Source organism: Nestor notabilis, unplaced genomic scaffold (genome assembly GCF_000696875.1).
Source record: "Nestor notabilis isolate BGI_N333 unplaced genomic scaffold, ASM69687v1 scaffold30595, whole genome shotgun sequence".
In the NCBI taxonomy this organism is placed as follows: Eukaryota; Metazoa; Chordata; class Aves; order Psittaciformes; family Psittacidae; genus Nestor; species Nestor notabilis.
In genome coordinates this window covers 33,615-53,922 of record NW_009930269.1, presented here as the reverse complement: position 1 = coordinate 53,922, position 20,308 = coordinate 33,615, and the positions used below count along the sequence as shown (strand labels likewise).

At 44.7% G+C, this 20,308-nt stretch overlaps 1 protein-coding gene across 1 annotated transcript in view; it reads right to left on the bottom strand.

The window, feature by feature from the left end:
- PIGL (phosphatidylinositol glycan anchor biosynthesis, class L) overlaps positions 1–20,308 on the bottom strand; it is a gene marked incomplete at its 5' end in the record, with an annotated part of 53,505 nt that overhangs the window by 3,301 nt on the left and 29,896 nt on the right. The window contains 3 exons of the mRNA XM_010015328.1: positions 2,027–2,058; positions 10,296–10,363; positions 16,903–16,993. Of these exons, the coding sequence (XP_010013630.1) occupies positions 2,027–2,058; positions 10,296–10,363; positions 16,903–16,993 (191 nt within the window). The remainder of the gene's footprint in view (positions 1–2,026; positions 2,059–10,295; positions 10,364–16,902; positions 16,994–20,308) is intronic.

Here is a 20,308-nt window from a genome sequence, read left to right as displayed (position 1 = left end):
AGCCTGTTGTGACTGTGACCTGGGCAGGATGGGATTAACAGTGTAATACAACCTCTCTAGGTTTGCAGAAAGGGCAAGATCAATATAGCTAGTGGATTAGGCCTAGAATAGAAGAACATGGAGCTCACAGCCTGTTCGGCTTGGCTTTCTACTTCCAAATCACTTATGCAGCAAGCATGCCTAGAATGAGAAGATCAGTAGCAGATCTGTGGGTGCTAAAGGCTTGCCCTGCTCCTGACAGACGTTAGCACACCGATTCTTTTGGAAAAGCACTCATTGTAGCTGGATGGGGCCAGTAGCAGGGGTGGATGCACATCCAGCAGCTGTCCAGCTTCTTAAAACAAGCCTCTGTGCTTGTGCCTGGGCTGGAGAACTTGATTACAGATTATAAAAACCCTGTTGTGTTTATGCTGGCATTAGAAAGCAAAGCAGGATATTTAGGGTGCTCATTTGCATATCACTGAGGCAGTGCAAGGCTTAGCTGGCTTTCGCATTTGTAGGGAGATTTTCTGTGGATTCCCTGATCACGTGGGCTTACACAAGCTCACCCACAAACAGTTCCCTCTTCCCAGCAGGAAAGCAGCACATTTCCATGGCCTGAACACGCCTTTCAGCTCTATCCAGGCAGCCTCAGTCCCAGCATCACTCTTGTTTCATTAAGCCCCTCGGATGCACAGCCCTGCATGCCTGCCAGATCGAATTATAAATACTGGGAATTTCAATGAGACTGGAACTATATTTGGAAAGGCTTAGCGTAAGCAGCAGCATGGGAGCTCCCCGTTCCTTTGGCATTTGTAGGTCATGTCAGATGTGATGTAATCAGAGCAGCAAAGCTTTCACATAGCTTCAGGAGTTTCTTCATGCTGCTAGAGAAATGGGAATGTCTATACACAGGTCTGTTTCAAACCTGAACTAATCTGAGGCACAGCCCATATTCAGGACCACAGTGTATCTAACAAACCTGCATGAACAGCACATGAATGTGGTTCAGTCTAGATAAGGCCTGACATCTAGCACTGCAGTTCCTTGTTCTTTCTCTGTACTGCACACAGCACAGACAGAGCACTTTCCTGCATCCCAAAGCTGAACAAAGGAAAGGTCCTAGGAAAGAGGTTGGCGTTGATACTTCTTTTTCATAGATGGGGGGAATTGAAAAGGCTGCAGTCAGAACTCAGTTAAAGGGCATTCTGCCATCTTGGCTTACACTTTCTCCATCACATCTCAGTCTGCAATTTGCTGCTAGCAGGGCATTAAAACTGATTTGCTGTGACACATTCAAATCCTACAATGCTTTGAGAATTAGCAGTAAAGAAACACAGCTTGGATGCCTGCTGAGGGAGCAGGAGGTTGACTGGGTGGGCCTGGCTGAGCCACCTTCCTATGCTGTCCAAACAGCTGGCAGCTTTATGCTTAAAACTAGTTCCACAGATTTGTTCCCGAGTCAGACACTGTTTGCTAGAGATAAGGGCTGCAGATCTGCTCTGGGACAGTAGCTAGAAAAGGGGGGCAGGAGCAACCTGCTTCTCTACTTTGCTTCTTTCGTTTCCCTCCTTGTACAGTTTCTCAGACATGCTGGTTTACACACAGAAGAAGCCATGCACAATTTGTTCTGCCGATGAAGATTTCAGGTACCTTTCCCATACTGACCACATTTTGATGGAAGCTTGTACACGCAACCATTCTGGGCTGAGCTGGTAATGATTTCTGAGGGCCTTGTAACACACACACAAAAAAAACTGCATGAAAAACCTCTGGGACTGAGGTGAGAGACCTGGAAACAGCACTCATGAGCATGCAAGACAACAAAAGGCTGAGACAGGACAACCCCAAAGGACAGAAAAATGACTGCAGAGAAGCCTGAGCTGGTGAAAAACTGCAGGCAGATAAAAGAGCAAGCAAAAGTTCAGCTGCAGGTTTCATGTGCATTGCAAGTAGAGGTCAGTTAGGCAGATGAAAGCCTGGACAGAACATTCATGTAAAGGATTACACATCCATGAGCCTGCAGGCATGAAGCAGTGTCACATACCTTCAGGTAACTTCCGCTCTGAATGCAGGTACCTGTGAATGAAGATACATAGGGGTAAACACTCAGTCAGGTCATTCAAATCCTGAGTTTGCTCTGTATGGTGAATCAACCCTTTTCTCTTACCAATACATACACGTTTACAATGGCTTTTCTTACAGGAAGGTTCAGGAGCTAACACTGAATGCACATGTCAGGCAATATAAGCCTCATTCCTCACACAATTCTGCCATTACTTTCCTTACCCTGGCTACTGGGACACAGCACAAACAAGCTCCATAAATCCAACTCGCTCTCAAACATCTCATGTTGCACTAAGGGAAACTGCAAGAGGCTGCCAAAGGTTATTCACCTTGGCAAGGCTCTTCAAAGCCTCGTGCCTGCTGATGAGGGACATTGCCTCAGCTGTAGCTCCTGTTTGGGGACCAGCTTCTTTCTTTCTAACCCTTGCTGGCAGTGGGACATTGGAGAAGCTGCTCTGACTTCTAGCTCACTAAGACTTTGATCCTTTCATGACTTTGTCCTAGAGAGGGACTTCTTACAAGGGCATGTAGTGAGAAGATGAGAGGTAATGGCTTTAACCTGCCAGAGGGGAGACTGAGATGAGCTCTGAGGCAGAAGCTCTTCCCTGTGAGGTTGCTGAGGCGCTGGCACAGGGTGCCCAGAGAAGCTGTGGCTGCCCCATCCCTGGCAGTGTTCAAGGCCAGGTTGGACACAGGGGCTTGGAGCAACCTGCTCTAGTGGAAGGTGTCCCCGCCCATGACAGGGGGTTGGAGCTGGAGGAGCTTTAAGGTCACTTCCAACATAAACCACTCTGATTCTGTGATTCTGTATAGTCTTTGAAGCAAAAACGCATCCCTTGGAAAGAGAGTGAGAGGATCACAGCAGGGGACGTGAGCAGTGATGGTACTTCCATCAAGAAATGTAAGGAAATGGTCCTGATACGGTGAAGGCATTAGAGGTATTAGCGTCATTTAATTCTCATGTTTTCCCTACTCTAGCCTGTGGTTCATGGCTTCGGAGCATTTAAGCTCACGTCACCATTTGCATCACCTCCAGATCTGGCCCATGGTGGGGATGGGAGGAAGACGGTGTCCAGCAGGTGGCACTCAGAGCTGTCCCACACCCCGGCCAGCTCTTTCATAGAGAAAAACATCCAAACAATGGAACATTTGCCAAAAGGAGAAAGGAAATAAAAAAAGAAAAGTTGTTTAACCCTGTGTAATATTTAAAGAGATTGTTATCATCTCGTAGTGGTGTATTTAACGACGGGCAATGTGACAGTTCATGTGTAAATCAACCAGGATAAAACATACATTATACGTTTCTCAGTCACTTTCAAACTGGGATTATCTCTAGCTATTGGTTAAGTTCAAGGAAAAGGATTAGCTACACAGGTGTAGACAAAATAGGAAGCAGGGAGTAATGAATAGCCAAAGCAATTCAAAGCAAGAGTCAAGCCAGAAATGCAGGTCACGGCTGACCTCAAAGAGCCACCAGAAAACACATGCCTTAAATAGATTCTTCTCCTGCCAATGGTCTCTTCTTCTCCAGAGCCAAAGATCTGCAAGCAATACCCTTTTCTACTAAACAATGGCCTTGTAATACTGACTTGGCCACCTCTACCCCACTACTCAAGTCCTACTGTTCTGTCAAAGACTGTTAAATGTCGCCTTGTAAATATTACCAGCAATTTTGCAGGGGTGGTGGAGGCAGGGAGGAAAGTTTAAGCGTCTCCACTAATGTCTGCTCTGCTCTTCTGCCAGAAGTTTCTTCCCCCACAACTTGAATCTGGCCACCCAAAGAAGTGATTCAGCACTTGGTACAGCTAGCAGGGTGGGAACTTTTTAAAACAAGCTTGGAGAGATAAAGCAGTGAGTGGTTGTGAAATTTGGTCAACTATCCAAGCCCTAGTGTCTGTTCTGGGTGTGCTGCTCTGCCATAGAGGGACCTTCAAAGCACTGACAGCAAATTAGAGGACGTGAAGAGCTGCTCCACGAGTGAGCTAATAATAACCATTCCTGGCCACCAGAACCAAGGAGATAGCAGGAGCAGAGAGCATCTTCAGTACGAAAGTTTGATGCAGCAGCAGATTCAGGAGTTTGTGTTTGTATAAAGGTTCGGGGAGACATAAAACTGTATTCTGGTTACTGAAAGGTGCTCAATGCTGTTGCCAGGCAGCCCTGTCACTGATCTGGAAGAACAGACATGAGGAAACTGTTTCTCTCCTCCTGGTTTTTGTCCTGAGCCAAACACTTCAGTACTCGGCAAGGCTGAGCACAGAGCTATGGGAATGGGCTCCACCCAGCCGAAATGCTCCAGAGGAATTGCAGCCTTGCTTGTTGTATTGCTCAGGCAAGAGATGGCAATGAACTGTGGTTGCAGAAAGAGAGAGAAAGAAACACGTAACTCTACCTCCTGCACACGTTCATAAAACTGGCTAATGCTTTCCCAAATCAATCTTCAGCTCCCATCTCCACCCTGCTGGAACCGTCTCTGTGGGACACTTCCAAGTAGGGGAGAGGTTGCAGCTCTCTGTTGTTGCCATTTTGGGAATGTTGTTTTATAGATTGGACTTGCTGTGGTTTGGGTGAAATGGAAGAGTTTGGCACCAAATCTCAAAGTCAAACACAAACAGGCTCTTTTTCAGGAGTTATTTCCATGTGGGTTTGGGTTGTTGTTTTTTTTTTCTGGGAAGACTTTTTATAAATTCTTTTTAAACATGAAGTGATCCAAGTGGCTTGTTCCCACCTACCCACCAAGTGCCAGAGACCAGCTGATTACAGGGCACCTCTCACTGCACACTCTTTATTATGCCTGTGGTAGGTTCAGATCCACATGCGAAGGAAAGCGAGACTCTCTGCAATGAAGAGCTTCAAAAGGCTGTGAGATGTCTGAAGGCACCTACCATTTCTGCACTGCAAGGACTCAGCACCAGCTCCTCCCTCAAGGACCAGCTGCTTTGAAAGATTTTGCTGTCTGTAGCCATCGGCTCCATCTGCTCAGGAGAAAAACTGAAATGGCCCAACAGCCCTCATCCTGCAAACTGCAGGACTGAGCTAGCTCCCAAATTCCATCTTTACTCAGTCATCCTTAAGGGAAGATGTCAGCAGAGTGGGCTAGTTCCTAAAAGGCACTGACCACTGATACCACCCCATGATGGTATGAAAGAACAAGTCAAGATGGAGCTGAAAACTCAGTCTTGAGGAACACAGAACTCCTCTAGGGAGGAGGAGGAGCAGGACTGACACACTGGTGGATGGATTATAGTTTTGGTGATGTTCTGTTTGATGAGAAATTGTTCACTGAAATCAATGACTTCACTCTCCAAATAGTATCCCCTGGCCAAAGGCAAAACTCTTCACTGAACTGGCTGCTGCAGAGCACTGGGGAAATACAATTCTGAAAAGCATGGCAAAGAACGGATGTCCTAAAGATGCATTGGGGCTCCATTAGGATCCTAACCTCTAATCTGCCCAATTAATCTGATGAAACAGATGTGAAGGAGGAAGAACAGCCAGTCTCCCAGGAATCACAGAGACATTAGAAGGATATACATGCCAGATGTTGAATGTTTGCTATCTGGAACGCCTCCTCCCTCCCTAACCGGACTTTCTGGCTCCATTTCCATGCACCCTGAACTACACTGTGTAGCAACATGCAGTTTGTAAAACACTATTGAGGCACTCTGTACTCACGTGTGTTGCAGTGGCTAACGATGGTTCTGCCAGTCAGAAAGGAAGGTGGTGATTCAGAGATCTTCCAGTTGACAGAGCTGCTCTGTGGCTCTCTGCTTTGGTCCCTGCAATGCCAGGGAGAAGGTGCAGTGCCACTGCTCCACCAGTAGCCTAGTGAGGATGGGAAGGACATTCCTTGATGCTGTTTCTCTGGGGAACAAAACATCTCTGGAAGGGAATCCCTGCAATGCTGGTGCCCTGTGCTCAGCTTTATCCTAATGGCTCTCAACAGTATGATGGAAGGGCACTGTCATGAATGAACTTCATCAAGTTAAGGAAGGAGAGAGCAGGGGTGAAGCAACAAGGTGAAATCTAGGACAACATACCCAGCTATGGGATGTGTGCCAGGCATGGGGCAGTCCTCCGACAGGAAGGGACAGCATCAAAGGATAAACTAAGGAGGACTGTTCTGTCTTGGTCTTACAGGGACAGTCTGGGTGCAGTCACAGCCACCACTCCTCAGTTCCCCCTGGGACATTTAAAATCAGTAAAATGAAGCACCAGAAGTGAGCTGGAATGTGACAGGACAGGCTGAAACATAAGATACTGGAACCTGTTATTTCTTCAACTCTCTACTTCGCAGGGAACCTAGAACTTCAGCAGGGGCTAAACAATCCTGAACAAACACCCCAGTGACAAGGGAAATCCTTTTCCAAGAAAGAGAAATAATTTCTGGGAAAAGGCAAGAGAAATAAAACCAGCACCCTGCTTTACAAACATAAATGAGATACCGTTCATTTGAAATGCATGGGCTACAGATGCTGGAGTGAAAGATCAGAGTCCCATTCTAGCTCCACACTGTAAGAAGGCATCAAATAAAAATGGCAGATGGGACACCATTCGCCATCATCAAGGTAATTACCCTGAAACCAGCTTCCTCAACACATCCTTAAAGATCTGGCCTTGGAAATTCAACACATGAACTGTGCTTTGTTGGGATGTAATGCAGCTGGTGGCTTTTGAGAACTGTACCCACTGAGTCTGTGGGATTGGACTGGACAATGCACTGTTCGTTGTTCCAATATACTTCTTTGAAAACAGCATTTAATCAACCCTCCTCTTCCAGGGAGCCTCAGTGCAACCCTTCTGCTCCATGCCACATCCCATGGCATTAAAAAATGGGGCATTCAGTAGTCAGGCTGTGACAGGCAAGTGCAATAAGCCATCAGTGGCACTCCAGCAGCATCATAATCAGCTCAAGGGTGATAAAGCAGTAAGCTCCCAAATATTAGCTCTGCACAGTCTCATTTACAACTTACCACCGAGTTGGTGAATGTTAAGAAACATCCTGCAGGACCGAGAGGTGTTTTCCAAATGGAATTGAGGAGAACAGGCTCAGCTAATGATTCTTTGATGTAGCTTTTTATATGGCATCACTGATATAAGTTTTATGGATGCAGTTGCTATAACAACATAATGCACAGTGGTTAAATATAGCAGCTCCTATTTTCCACTCAGTTTGCTCTGCCCTAAGCAGACAAGGACTATTCTTTTCTGTTCTAGCTGGGATGAAGTGGATTTGATAGCTCACTGAAGAAAAGAAGCGGTACAATCCTTCCTCCTCCTCACAAAGACCATTCCTCTCCACCCTAAGCAAGCAAGCAAACAACAAAACCAGCAGGCCCCCGTTTGCCAGGCTACTGGGCAAGAGGGCTTGTTTAAAATCAAAATGCACAATGACTCATGCAAAACTAAACCACCTGGATATTACATGTGATCTCAGTGCAAACACTGTCATTTCAAAGTGCAGGAAAGAGATTCTCAAATATTCCTGTCACACAGTGTTTACCATGCTTATTGCTGTAGTGCCCGGTGACTGGCCAAGTGCTGAGAGGGGAGTAAAGTGACCTTGATGTCACTCAAGACCTGCACTTACTTGTAGACACATGTAAAGGATTCAGCCTCTCTTGGCCACAGACAAAACTCCTATTTTGGGTGATAAGAGAGAATGATGCTGCCAAATCCAAGGTGACAAGGAAAGAAGCAGAGCTAGAGAGGATTGCTTCCAATTCACCCTTCTTTTCTACAATGGGATTTTCTTGGGTTTGGGTTGTTGGGGTTTTTTTCCTGTCTGGAAGCCAGAACTCCCACTCCCAGGGGAGACCGAAATCAAACAGCCATTTGTGCTCCTCTCCCATCCTGCCTTTTTCTTATTTGTCCCTTGCAGAAATAAAAATCCAACCTCAGACCTTGGCATTTCACAGTTCCTCCCAGATCTGAAGCCCAGACACACAGCAACAGCTGGACTCCCTGCAAGCTGTCAGGAGGAAAGTTTCTCCAAGGGGAAGGGCACATTTCTTCTGAATGGTTCCTGCTCCTTTGAACATAACCTCTATTCCAGACACTAGAAAGAGTACTTATGCCCTTAGCAGGTAATACTGAGCATCTGCCCAGCTATGACCATTGCCTGAACTGTTCTGTTCCTTGAAGCCATTCACTAATTTGCACCTCCTGAAGCAAGGAGTTGTGGGATGGGTCATACAGCCTGTCCTACCCCTGCTCTTGCAGACAGTAATCATTGAGGTGGTGGGCACAAGTCTCTCCCATTGATTGGGAGCATCCAAAAGAGCTGAGGATCACTGCACCAGCCCTCTGCTTCACCCTTTCCACTTACAGCCACAGTGGAGGCAGAACCCTGCAGGCCTTGTTTAAAGATGGTTAATAAATAGATTGCACACAATACCTGGATGGGAGAGTTCATTTGCCTTTTTCTTGCCATGTAGCACTGGGGCCCCAGGGGCAGCAACCACTGCTTGGCAAAGCCCTGCTGGCAGGGAGGGATGTGGGGAGCCTCAGCATATGCTCCCAGCACTGCCTGTACTGGCCAATATGTGAGAACTCATCAGGGCACTGGAAATCAGGAGTGACGCAGTCACGCTCTACTTCCTCCAGAGCACAAACTGAAAAATAATGAGGGCAAGCAAGCCACTAAAAATAAACTTAACCTTTCAGTGGCCACAGCATCACTCCTGCCACATGCAGACGACTGGGCCACCATGCTTATTTCTGCTGATTCAGGACTGGGATAGAGACAAGACGCAAACCAGCCCTTAGTTAATGAGAGCCTGCTTATACTTTGATGTCCCTATCAACATATTTCATCAGCCCAGGATAATGTTCTGCTGTAGGCTAAGGACTAATATAAAGGCCTGAGCTCAAGGGGCTTGCACACACGGGCAACCTACAGCATGAGGTGGGAAAGTGATTTCTGCACAGCCACAAAGTGAGAAAACAGTATAGCTGGGATCAAAATTGAGAGTTTTCCTTAACTTTCTCATACATAATTCAGCTGCTAGCTTGTTTTCCCCGTATCTCTTTGGGGTTTAGAGGGACACCTAGCAATCCACCCTCCATTCCTATTTGCAGGGCATACAGCAATTGACTGAGCAGAAGTCCAGGCAGCTGGAAGCTCTCTGGTCCCTCTGTGCCAATGGGGTGAGCATTGGTCATCAACCTCTGTTCCTCACTCCTCAAATAACACTGTGCTGGAAAGCATCTCCCTGCTTAGCCCAAACAAACAAGCAGTTTGCTTTAACCCCACCCCTTTGCCTTCTGTGAGAGTATTTCAGAAGTTGCTGGGAAAAGCCATGATCCCCTCTAACACTGAATTCCAGCCATCAGATAGCATCAAAGACTTTCAGCATCTTCCCAGAGCGGCTCAGTAGGTCAGAGTACGGGTTCTGTGGCACCGCAGCTTTCTCTAGGCAAGTAGGAAAGGCAAATCACTGTGATGTTGTTAGCAAGAAAAGCCAGAGAGTTATTGGAATTGCACAGATGATTCAGAAAACAAATGGGTGCTAAAAATACAAGATATACTTGCAAAGAGTTCTTCTCATGCCTGAGAAAGGCAGGGGCAGCTCTGGAGGAGATCTCTCTACGACACAATGAGGCCTGAGTGAGTATAGGGTTAACTAAAACACAGTAGCTGTCTTGTCTGCAAAATTTGGGTGATCTTAATACAAGGTATTTTTGTCTAGCAACCTTCCAGATCACAGCACAGAGACAGAAGTTCTCAGAATGTAACAAATAAAGTGGTGAAAGAAGGAACTGACTTAGGAAGAGCACTAAATAGGGATAGCTCCAATGAAGGACCAACGTCATTGGGTCAGAGAGGTAAATCCAGGTACCTGGATAGGATGGCAACATCCTCTGGAACAATAGTGTAGAACATTCCAAAATCCAACTACCACCAGCTCAGGCATCAGCTATTCACACACACTCCTCAAACCAGAAGTGCAATGTGATCTGTGGCATATTTTAGTGGGATCAAGGACAGGAAGAGCAAAGAGGGCCCAGTGAAAGGAAGACTGGCAAAGCACCAGCAGATGGAATAATAAAGGATGCTGTAGGTCATTTGCAGAGCTGTGAGAGTTTCTCCAAGTAGTATCATGTGCCCTAGCCTGCCACTCAGTTATATCAGTGAACCTCATACTGGTTTTAGCTGTAGCTATTAGCTTTCTGCTTACACCCAAACATCCATGTTCACTCTGTAACACTATAGCAAGGCATTCAGTGAAGCATGCAGAACACTGTACCTTAAAGCAGTGTAAAGAGAAATGTGGTTTGCATGACCACTCACTCCTCCCGCGTCAAAGGTTACCACCTGCAATAAAACCACAGAACAATAACCATTTTGAAGAAGGAAACTGTGCAGTCACCAACTTCGACATCTCAAATAGCACTGTCCCAGCCCATTGTATCCAAAGAGTTGCTTTTGTATTGCACAATGAGGCCTTGTGTGTGAACTCATGCTACAGAAATAAACAAACAAGACTCTCTCGACCTAGATGACTACATGATCTAACAGCTTAAACAACAAAAAGATGACAAATACCCTGTTCCCACTGGCAGGATGCACTTGGTACTTATTACCAGGCCAAAAGGTTACTTTCAAAGTGATCAGTTGCAAACTTGTTCCTGACCCAAGAGGTCCCGCTCTGTGAATCACTCTCTCCTGGATATGAGAACATATCAGAATGCCTGAGCATTACAGGGTGGAATGATAGTTTGTTGCACCATGAATTGCTTTACAAGAGCAATACAATCATGTTCTACTGTCCTGATTGCAACAAGGCTTCCTCACAGAATAACACAGTGATAAAATACTCTGATACGAATCAGTCTTTTTAAAGATTCAGCTGACTGCACTTTTTGCATCATTAAGCTGGTCTTTTTACTGCACGAGAAGATCATATTGTTTATTGCTTCTCTGGAGGGAGCAATGGGAACTTCATAATGCAGAAGTAATGTGTGAACACAGCACTAACAAGTCACTCTCCAAAGCACAGAATACCCTTGGCTCCCTGCCCTCAGACCTACCAGTGATGTGTCAGGGGTGAACCATCCACCCCAAGGGCTCCCTCTGCACAGTACTGTCAAGTACTTAAAGGCTCCAACTTCCAACACAGAAGACTAATTGGCAGCACAAAGTGCAGAGCAGATACGGTACGTGTGCTGGTAGGCTTCCCAGAAGGCAAAAGTGACTGTCCTTGGACAGTCTAAAGTTAGGTTTTTGCTCTGGGAGAGGCCAAGAAGCAGAGCTCTCCACAGTTCCCTTCTCCATGGCCAGGAAGAAATCATAACCTCCCCACGTTTCAATCAATGTCTGCTTCCTTGCCAACTTGTTCTCTCTTCAGGGAAGGAAATGCTACTGCCTTGCTTACTCACCACAGCTCCATTCTCAAAATCTATTTTATATGCAGGGCCTGAAGCACTGGGTTAAAGATCAAGGCAAGATCAAAAGCCGCCCTGCCCGTCCTGCAACGTGCTACTCCACCCTCCAACAGGAGAGGCCCTCTCAAACACAGGGGATATTGTGTAAAGAGGGAGAGGAAACACAAAGACAGAGATAAGAAATACTCCCAAAACCACCAACTCCAGCCCAGCCTGCTCATAAACCCATCCACCTAGGACAAGTCCAGTTAGACTCTCTGCTTTGTCCAGTGGCTATAATAATGCTGCCACCAAGCAGGGGGGTTATTCATGGCTGGCAGGAAGTGGGGGGACTCAGTTTGGTTTTGTTCAGGTTCATGTAAGTATTTTCTGGTCAACCCCTATTTTATAAAGGAGAAAAAGTATGTTTTCAGCTTTGGCTGCTTTTGCTGTACAACTGCATTACCTGAGAGGCTCTCTGCAGGGACAGCATGCCAGCCATGGCCTGGCATGGTGCTAAGTCCCCCTAAGGATATCAGCTTTTGGAGTAGCTCATCTGGGAAAGGCATTATTAAATCCTGCACAGCTGAGGGAACGAGCAGAGCACCCTGTATTTTACAGATAAGAAAACACATGCTCTGAAGTAATTCCTACCTAAAATGGTACTTCCCTAAGATGACAATGTACCCCACTCATTGCAGGCAGAATAAATTCCTATGCAGGTGAATAATAGTGTGAGTCTGCCAAGGGCTGGACTTGCGCTAAACCTTTTTTACTGAAAGGGGACAGAGAGAGGGTTTGTCTCTTCTGCTGGTCATTTATTTTCATGTAACCTGTACAAACAGAACATTTTTAAGACTACCACCCTGCTGGCAAATGCGGTTAAAATTAGCCAATGGGCTCTAAAGTATTTTGAAACATGATGTGCACACACATAAATACAATTACATTATTCTTGTTTCCTTAGGAAACCAAACTAAAAACCCCAGGCAAGCCAAAACACACATTTTTCCTTCTATGGAGGTACAAGAGGACAAACCAGAAGACCAAGATAAGAGACTACAGTGAGGAGACTAAATAAGCTAATCATTGTTTCGACAAAACTGGCTCAGGCCAACAGTGGGAGCACAGGGCTGGGTTAGGAAACATTATTGATATGGAAATTCTCTGTCAGAAACACCTTTGGAGGTTTTCCTTCTCTACATCTATTTTGAAATAGAAGCTGCTGTTCTTGCCTAACATCTGAAGTAGCTAAAGAGATTGCATGGAGTTGTTGTCTCATTTACTGTTAGGACATTTGCAGCTGAATTGTCTGTCTCTTCAAATATACAAATTTGGAAGTACAATTCCAGAGGTATCTGCATACTAGCCACGATGGCATTCACCTTATCTGCAAATATACCCTCTTTGAAACACTAGATCTTCACCTTTAGAAATCGCTCTCAATGCAGTGGCTGGCTCTGAAACAGCAGCAATGTCCCACCTATCCATTATGTAGCTTCTAGGTCTGCTGTCTTCCACACTGTCTCCACAACATCACCGTGGTGCTCATGACTTAAAGCAGTCAGCAATCACATGTAAATGTATTCCTCTGGCTTCAGGGATTCATTTCATTGATAACAGATCTGAATTTCTTTCTCACATGCTGAAGATACTTTCACACGGGAGCATGGGGCAGTTAGCTGGTGTGATTGCTTTTAACCCATCACCTTAACCAGGCTGATGATGAAATCAAGCAAACAGTCAGGGCAGGATGAGAAAATCTTGAAAGTGGGTTAAAAACAGGCTTAGCCAGTTCTGGGAGCAAAAGGCTGGGGTAGTAAATATACTTGATGTGGAAATTATTGCTCAATGAAATCTGTAGGGCAAGAGGGAGTTCCCTCCCCACACCTGCTCTGAAATGGGAGCCGCTGCTGTCGGTGTTGCTGGGTTTTCTTCTGGTGACCTTGGTATTCAGGAAATGGAGCTTTCACTAGTGGAAGCCAGAGCAACAGCCAAGACAAACAGGTCCAGAAATCCCTTCCGGAGAAGGGAGAGCACAGAGGAAATTACTCAATTACTAGCAGAAGAGAAAACTCCTGAGAGGTCTGGAGTCCATGTTCCCACTACACACCATGTGCATCAGAAAAAAAAAGCACACAAAGCTGTGGGTCTCCCTTGCTCTTCCTGGTGTCACCCTGTGCTTCAAACAGAGCACACATCTGCTTGTGAGTAGACAGCTGGGAATAGAAAGGTCTCTTTCCTTTTTAAGAAGGGCCATCCATAAACTGCCATAGCAAGCAACTCTGTTTTCATCAAGTGATGCCTTCCTCTTGAGCATCACTTCATGCAGACACCAGGGACATGCAAACGCCCTTTGAGCCTCTTGTGTGTTTGGAGATGTCTCTTGTTGCTACTAAATCAGAGAAACTAAAGATTAAAAAGAAAGGAGAACTGGATGAAAATGGAAAAATCCAATCATGATCAACATCTCAGCGTCCACTGGGTTTGAGCTGCAGGTGTGTAAGGCATGCACCAGCTCTTAGAAAGATTCTGGGGGCCTCCTGCTCACATACCCTGAAACACACCTGAGGAGACTGCTACATAAGTAAGGGAGGAAAAGGGATGCCAAAGCCTGTCCCAGCTCTGTTGCCTTCTCTAGCAAATTCCACATGCTGCACGCCATATCCTGTGTTCTGCAAAAGCATTTAAAATCCTCTACAAACACCACACACTCAAAAGCTCTTGAACTTTAGGGATGTAGAGACAGAGACCCAAAACATGAGAGCTGAATGCACCCTCTCAAATGTAAGCTCCAACTTGAACGCCTTTTGTAGAAAGGTCTGGCTTTCTAGGCTGATTTGATCTGACCCAAGACAATGGGACTCTTACATAAACAGTTGTATGGATGTTGCTTTCATCAACCCATAGCAGAAAACAGCTTGTAAAAATACGGTATTGCTGAATTCCGCTCTTGGCAGTGCATCTGCCCCAAACTCAGTCTAAATGTCACCTCCTAATCCAAGATCTGCTATCACCAAACCTAAGATCCTGAAGAATAGGATTTTGTAATCTAGAGCCTTACATACCGAATACTTTCTCATCTGGATGGAGACAGACTAGCCCTGGCTGCCTCTCCCAGCAACACTGCCTCTTGCTTATAAATGCAGCAGGCAGGAAATAATTTCCAAAGTCTATAAATTGGTTTTGGCTTTGAGTACACCAACTGTTAATTTCTGTGTCTGCACTATTTAATGTAGAGCTTGGATGAAATATGTCCCTGTAGCTCACAAAAAGATTGAGTTACTCATGGACTTCCAGGGCAATTGAGGGAATGAGTAACTATGCAATGGAACAAAGCTACGCACAACATGGTGTGCCTTGCAATCTTCCCTTTTGGACATGCATGCTGGAATTGCAGCCTGCTTCCCCACTGCCCGATGAAACATATGTTCTGTAAATAAAAGATACCATTGTCTATGCTATGACTACAGGGAGAAATAGGGAAAGTTTTCCCACTGGGATAGCTAAAACAATACACGTCTTCCAATCATGTTGGTTCCGTTGAGTTAGCTTGTTGTACTTGAAACCCTGTCAGCTTATGTTTTGACAAGACTCTTCTAACATGTTACACCGATTCTGTCAGTTTCAACATTACTGAAAGATAGACTCAGTCTACTTCTCAAGGCAAGGCCACTGTCTTAGGACAGCAGAGGTGCTCCAAGAGCGGGTAACAGATAGCCAGCTCTCAAGTTTTAAAATGCAGAATGTTCAACAAAGGTAATCAGGTGCTTGCCTTGCTGTTGTTGGCAAACTAGGTCTGCTCCTAAATGGATGGTATTATAGCAAACATCTAAGACCTGTGTGATTACTTGGGACACTTAAGATAATGTAAGTTCGCAGAGCAGTTCATTACCACGAGAAGCTGCTTCAGGCACTTCCGGCACTGCTGCTGTGTTCTGCTACAGTAATGTGTCCTCACTGTTCATCAGGGAAGTGCTGAGGGGAAGGCAGTGGGCCCTGCTGCAGTGTTCCTGGTTACTGCAGCTACACTGACCCCGCAGCACAGCAGAGACAACACAAGTGACTGTGCAGGTTCCCTCCTTTGAAAACCCCACACTTCATTTTTCAGCTCATGCTGTTAGTGGCAGTTTCTTGCCTCCCCCTGCACCAACAGCTTGAGTGTAACTGTCTCGGAGGCTGCATTCTAACACTTTCAAACCACCTAGAGGAATTCTAGTATTTTCAGAGATTCTACTGGGATTCTGGTGCACTGGTCCTAGTGCCCACAAGAATGCAAGCATGCAACACAAATCCTCTTGTGCTAGAAGATTTCAGATGAGATGAAAACTTATCTATTTGTGGGGCCAAAAGACATAAAAGGAGTCCAGGAAAACTATAATGAATTTAATGGAAAATTAGCTTCAGAATCAATATAAACTTGGATGCAGGATGGGGTTTTGTGCTCATGGGGTTCTCATGCTACAGGAGATGTGGCTTCTTGTTTTGTGAATTCCTAAAAGGCTTTAAGAGTTTGGGAATTTTGTTGCTAATCAGTGTGTGACAGTGACATGTCTGACCACAGTAAGGTTTAACAGAGAAGAACAGAACACAACCTTTTCCATGCTTAGGCCCTTATTTCTATTCTGTGGGGAAAAAAGCCCACAACTATACCACTGCTAGGAAATCTCCTCAGTTTAATACTCTTCAATCCTCCCCTATATCCCTGCTAATCTGTAACACATGTCTGCCAATGTACCTCAAATCTAAGCCTAAATGTAAACCCAAATCCCAGATGGGCTCTCTTCATCAATGAAATCTGGCAATAGGGTCAAAATGGTTGCTTTAAAATGTAGAAAATATTTGAGGAGTTAGTAAAGCAAAATTCCTCCACTGTTCATTTCTCACTGAGAAGTAATGAAAGATCTCCAGAGAGAAAAGATCCACCCAAATTATACCATCATCCTTTTCCTAACTGTCCAGTGGGGCAATTCTATTTGTTCTGAACTTGTAGCAGTTGTTTGAAGTGTTTGGAAGGGGATCAGAATGACCATGTCTTACTTGTCTAGACAAAGAAGCTGTACAAATACAGTAAGTCTTAGACTGCAAAATGCAAACTTGCTTTCAAGTATCATTTTAGACCTGAAATTCAGCTGGGCTTATTCAGAGGATCTGCTACAACTAACAAACCTCAAGATCTACTACAGCAAACCTTAGTTCCAACAGAGTTTTTAACCAATTTGAAGCTTTTACTTCAGTGAAGGTTGGTGATGCTACAACCCAGAAGTGGCTTTGTAAGATCTAGCTACAGAAATGGATAAACATAAAGCAAATATTTCAAAATGAGTACATACACTTTCTCCCTACCCTCAACTATTTCACAGACACTCCAGAAGCAAAATCCCAACTTTAAAGACTTCAAAGAAAGCTTTCAGAGGGAAAGAAAAAGCCTAGAACACTAGCTCAAAAGTAATGTGGAAACTGCATACGCTGTAGAAAGTTTCACATTACCAGGTTGATGTTATTGGCTTCTATATGCTTTAGCACAAAGGTAGCAAGGAGCTGTGTGTCCCATTCCACAGTGGGATTATCCAGAAGATCCCTGAAAATAAGAAGTGCAGTTAGTCACTTCACTGCTGAGAACTCTGCAAAGACCTAGAGTGCTAGAAAAGAGAGAATGAAATCAAGATAAATTTATTTACCATATCAAACTACTGAACCTTACTTAAGAGTCTTACAAGCTTGTATTTTGGGGAGTTGAAAGGGAAACAGCAGTTCCAACTCCCTCCTCACGGATTTGCCAAGGTCTCCCTTTCTCACCATTTGGGTGGACTTTCTGACAGCTTTACTTCAAGCAACAACTATTCTGTTCAATGATTCTTTTTCTCTATTAACCCAAATCGAATTTCTTTCTCTTTATTTAAAATCCCTTTTAAAACATTTTCCTGAGTTTCCAATCATCATCTACTGGTGGAATTACATACGAAAAGTAACAAGCACACTCCTGCTCTCATTTATACAAGACTAACCCATTCATCTCAACCAGAGGACAATAAAACCATAATTATATTGCATGGATTTGATAGTAGTTCTTCATCTGTTTACTGTATGCTTTGCATACCAGCTGGGTATGCAAGAAATACTGTGACTGAATACTCTGCCTCGCTTTTAGGGGCAGGAACCATAAGCCATATGCAAAATAACACCAGACAGCCAAGAGAATGATCCCATATTTACACAACTGAGAGCTGAATTTGACCCCCCAGTCATTATGATTGAATGATGCCAAGAAAACATTGCTTGTAAAGTTTAAAAGGTTATTAGTAACAATAGGATAACACACAGCTGCTAAAGACCTATAATGACATCTTAAACTGGTCTTTTCCTCACACCTTTTCCCTCCTCTGATAGTCTGATAATTGCTGTGAGGTGGTTTAGTGACTACGCAGCCTTTCACACAGACACAGGGGTTTGGATCTGAACTGATCCAGCTGTTTGCTGCAGAGAGCAGTGTCTAACTCCCCAGACAGCAAGGATGTCTGCAGCATCTTGAACATCTGCAGCAACAGGAAAATGTCTCCTGGGCACATTCCAAATTAAAGCTCATCCTGGGTCTTCATGAGAGGTCTTCTGGCCAGAAATTTTCCCACTGTTGTTAACAGTAGTAGAAGGAAGAGCCTAAAGTATGAACTGACCATCAGCATTTCATCCATAGTGTTTGTGTTCCTGCTCAGCACAGGCCAAAACAATGTGCTATGAGAAACCCCAGCAGCAAGAGAAGGCACTTCCACATTAGTGCACACATTCTACCGTGGTCCCTGTAGTGGTGCTACCAACAACAGAAATTTTTGTTGTTGTTTTCAGTTCCCTGTTGTACTGACAACATCTATGCTTGAATTCCATCATAGGAAAGATTCTTTGGTACATCTGGTGGCTGTCTCATCAACACAACAAACCTGCACCTCATCTGCTCGAGACAGAAACTTGCACATCTCATGTTTGAAGAGGAAGAGGCGCTGCTGACCCCAAAGGTATTACAAGTCCCACCACGTCACAGCAAGCTTTAAATGGAGTACATTTTAAAAATATGCATCAACTAAACCATCCCAAGCAACATGCACACTGAGCAGAGCCAAAGTGCAAGTCTAACAGTGCTTCAGTTGTTCAAATGGTACCTTTGAGGTTATGTCAAGGCTTAATCTGATAATAATAAAGTAGCAATAAATTAGTCTAAAAGGGATTTTTCACTGGCCACTTACAATACAAATATCATTCCCCTATTTGGACAAGGGTTAAATGGAGGAAGTGAAGAGCCCCATTAAACAGGAGGGACTCCAACAAGAGAATCAGGGAAAAAAAAAAGTAGGGCTTGGAATTTCTGATGTCCAGGAGGCTTTGGTGCCCAGCCACTGCACTCAGCTTTATTGGGCTGTCTCCAAAAAAAGCTACCGGGTAGTGGAGCAGGTTTTAACTAGTTTAGACAGATAAAGATCACCCTCGTCAATGGAAATTAACAGCTGGAGGCAACGGTTTAGAATCCCTGGAAACAAAACAATCTGAAGGCACGAGCAAATTAACTCCATGAACACTGACCTGATTCTGCAGGAATATTCTGCAAACAAATTCTGCTTCTATCCATTTACTGCTGCTCCAGGAGGGACAACTCACTCCAGTAAGGAAAAAGAATTTTTTTTTTTGCATAGTATTTGTCAGGCACCAAAGGCACAGAAGCCGATGTTGCCAAACAAGACACACATGTACATAAGCACATACATAACTCATTAATAGCCACGATGCCCCACTGTAGTATTCTTAGCCCATTCTGTGAACATGAAAAGTGATGCACAGGTTAAATGACATGGCCAAAGTCACCTGATAAGTCAGTAGCAGAACTGGCAATATATTAATTAAGATTAATGCTTTGTAAAGTCAAGATATTAAGTGTTACCATGATAGCAGGGACCTCACAGAAAGCATGAGACCAGTAACTTTCTGCCTGTGTTCTGGGTAGTAATAATTGAGTCCAGATAAGGATGAAAAGGTGACTAAGAAAAACAAGTTCATATACACGTACAGCAACACACACAAGAGGCATTCTTACAGGAGGTGTCTACAGGAGCTTTGTGGGGCATGCAGACTTTAAAAACAGCTGTACCTCACAAAACCATCTATTCAGTACAAAATATTTTTCCTAACATAATAAAACAGTCCTCACCAAACCTCAAAAGTCCACTGGCTTGCTGCTTGCATTCATTGTGGTTTTACCTTCAGGACTTTGCATCAGAAACAATCAGCACTTCAATGGTTAACTCCACACTGCCTTTCTAGCTAAGGCTGATAATGCCTCTGAGCTCAAGGTCGAAGGGTTGAGATAAAGGACTATAAAGGAGTGAAAATTAGCACATTCCCTGGAGCAGACTGGAGCTAGTCCCAGGAGACAGTTCCCCTCCTGCCCTCCCCGTCCTCTGCCCCAGAGAGCTACTTGTTGCTGCTGTCAGTCACTGGGATGGATCAAGCTCTAAGTCCTGCACCAGAAGCCTCCCAGGTCATGCTCCTGGAGAGTGGTGGTGGGAAGGATAGAGGGGTTTGGTCACTTGGCCTTATTTCCACCAAACTATTACAGTGTGGAAGTGATGTTTATGAGCATTCCATGTGACTGATATTGAATGCAGGTGGCTGCTTGGATGCAGCCTTCGTTGACCATGGAAAAATAGGAAGGTGCATAGAGGAAGAAAAAAAAACATTTTTAATGGAATAAGGCTCCAGAAACGTTGTTTTCCCAGCTATTTTCAGTGAAAGCTATGCTGGGCACTGTACAGGGAATTTACAGCTATGTCGAGGGATTTATAGACTGAAGAGAGAGAGGAATGGAGAATGATGGTGCTGCAGCTGCTGCAGCATGGGATAGCGTTTGTCT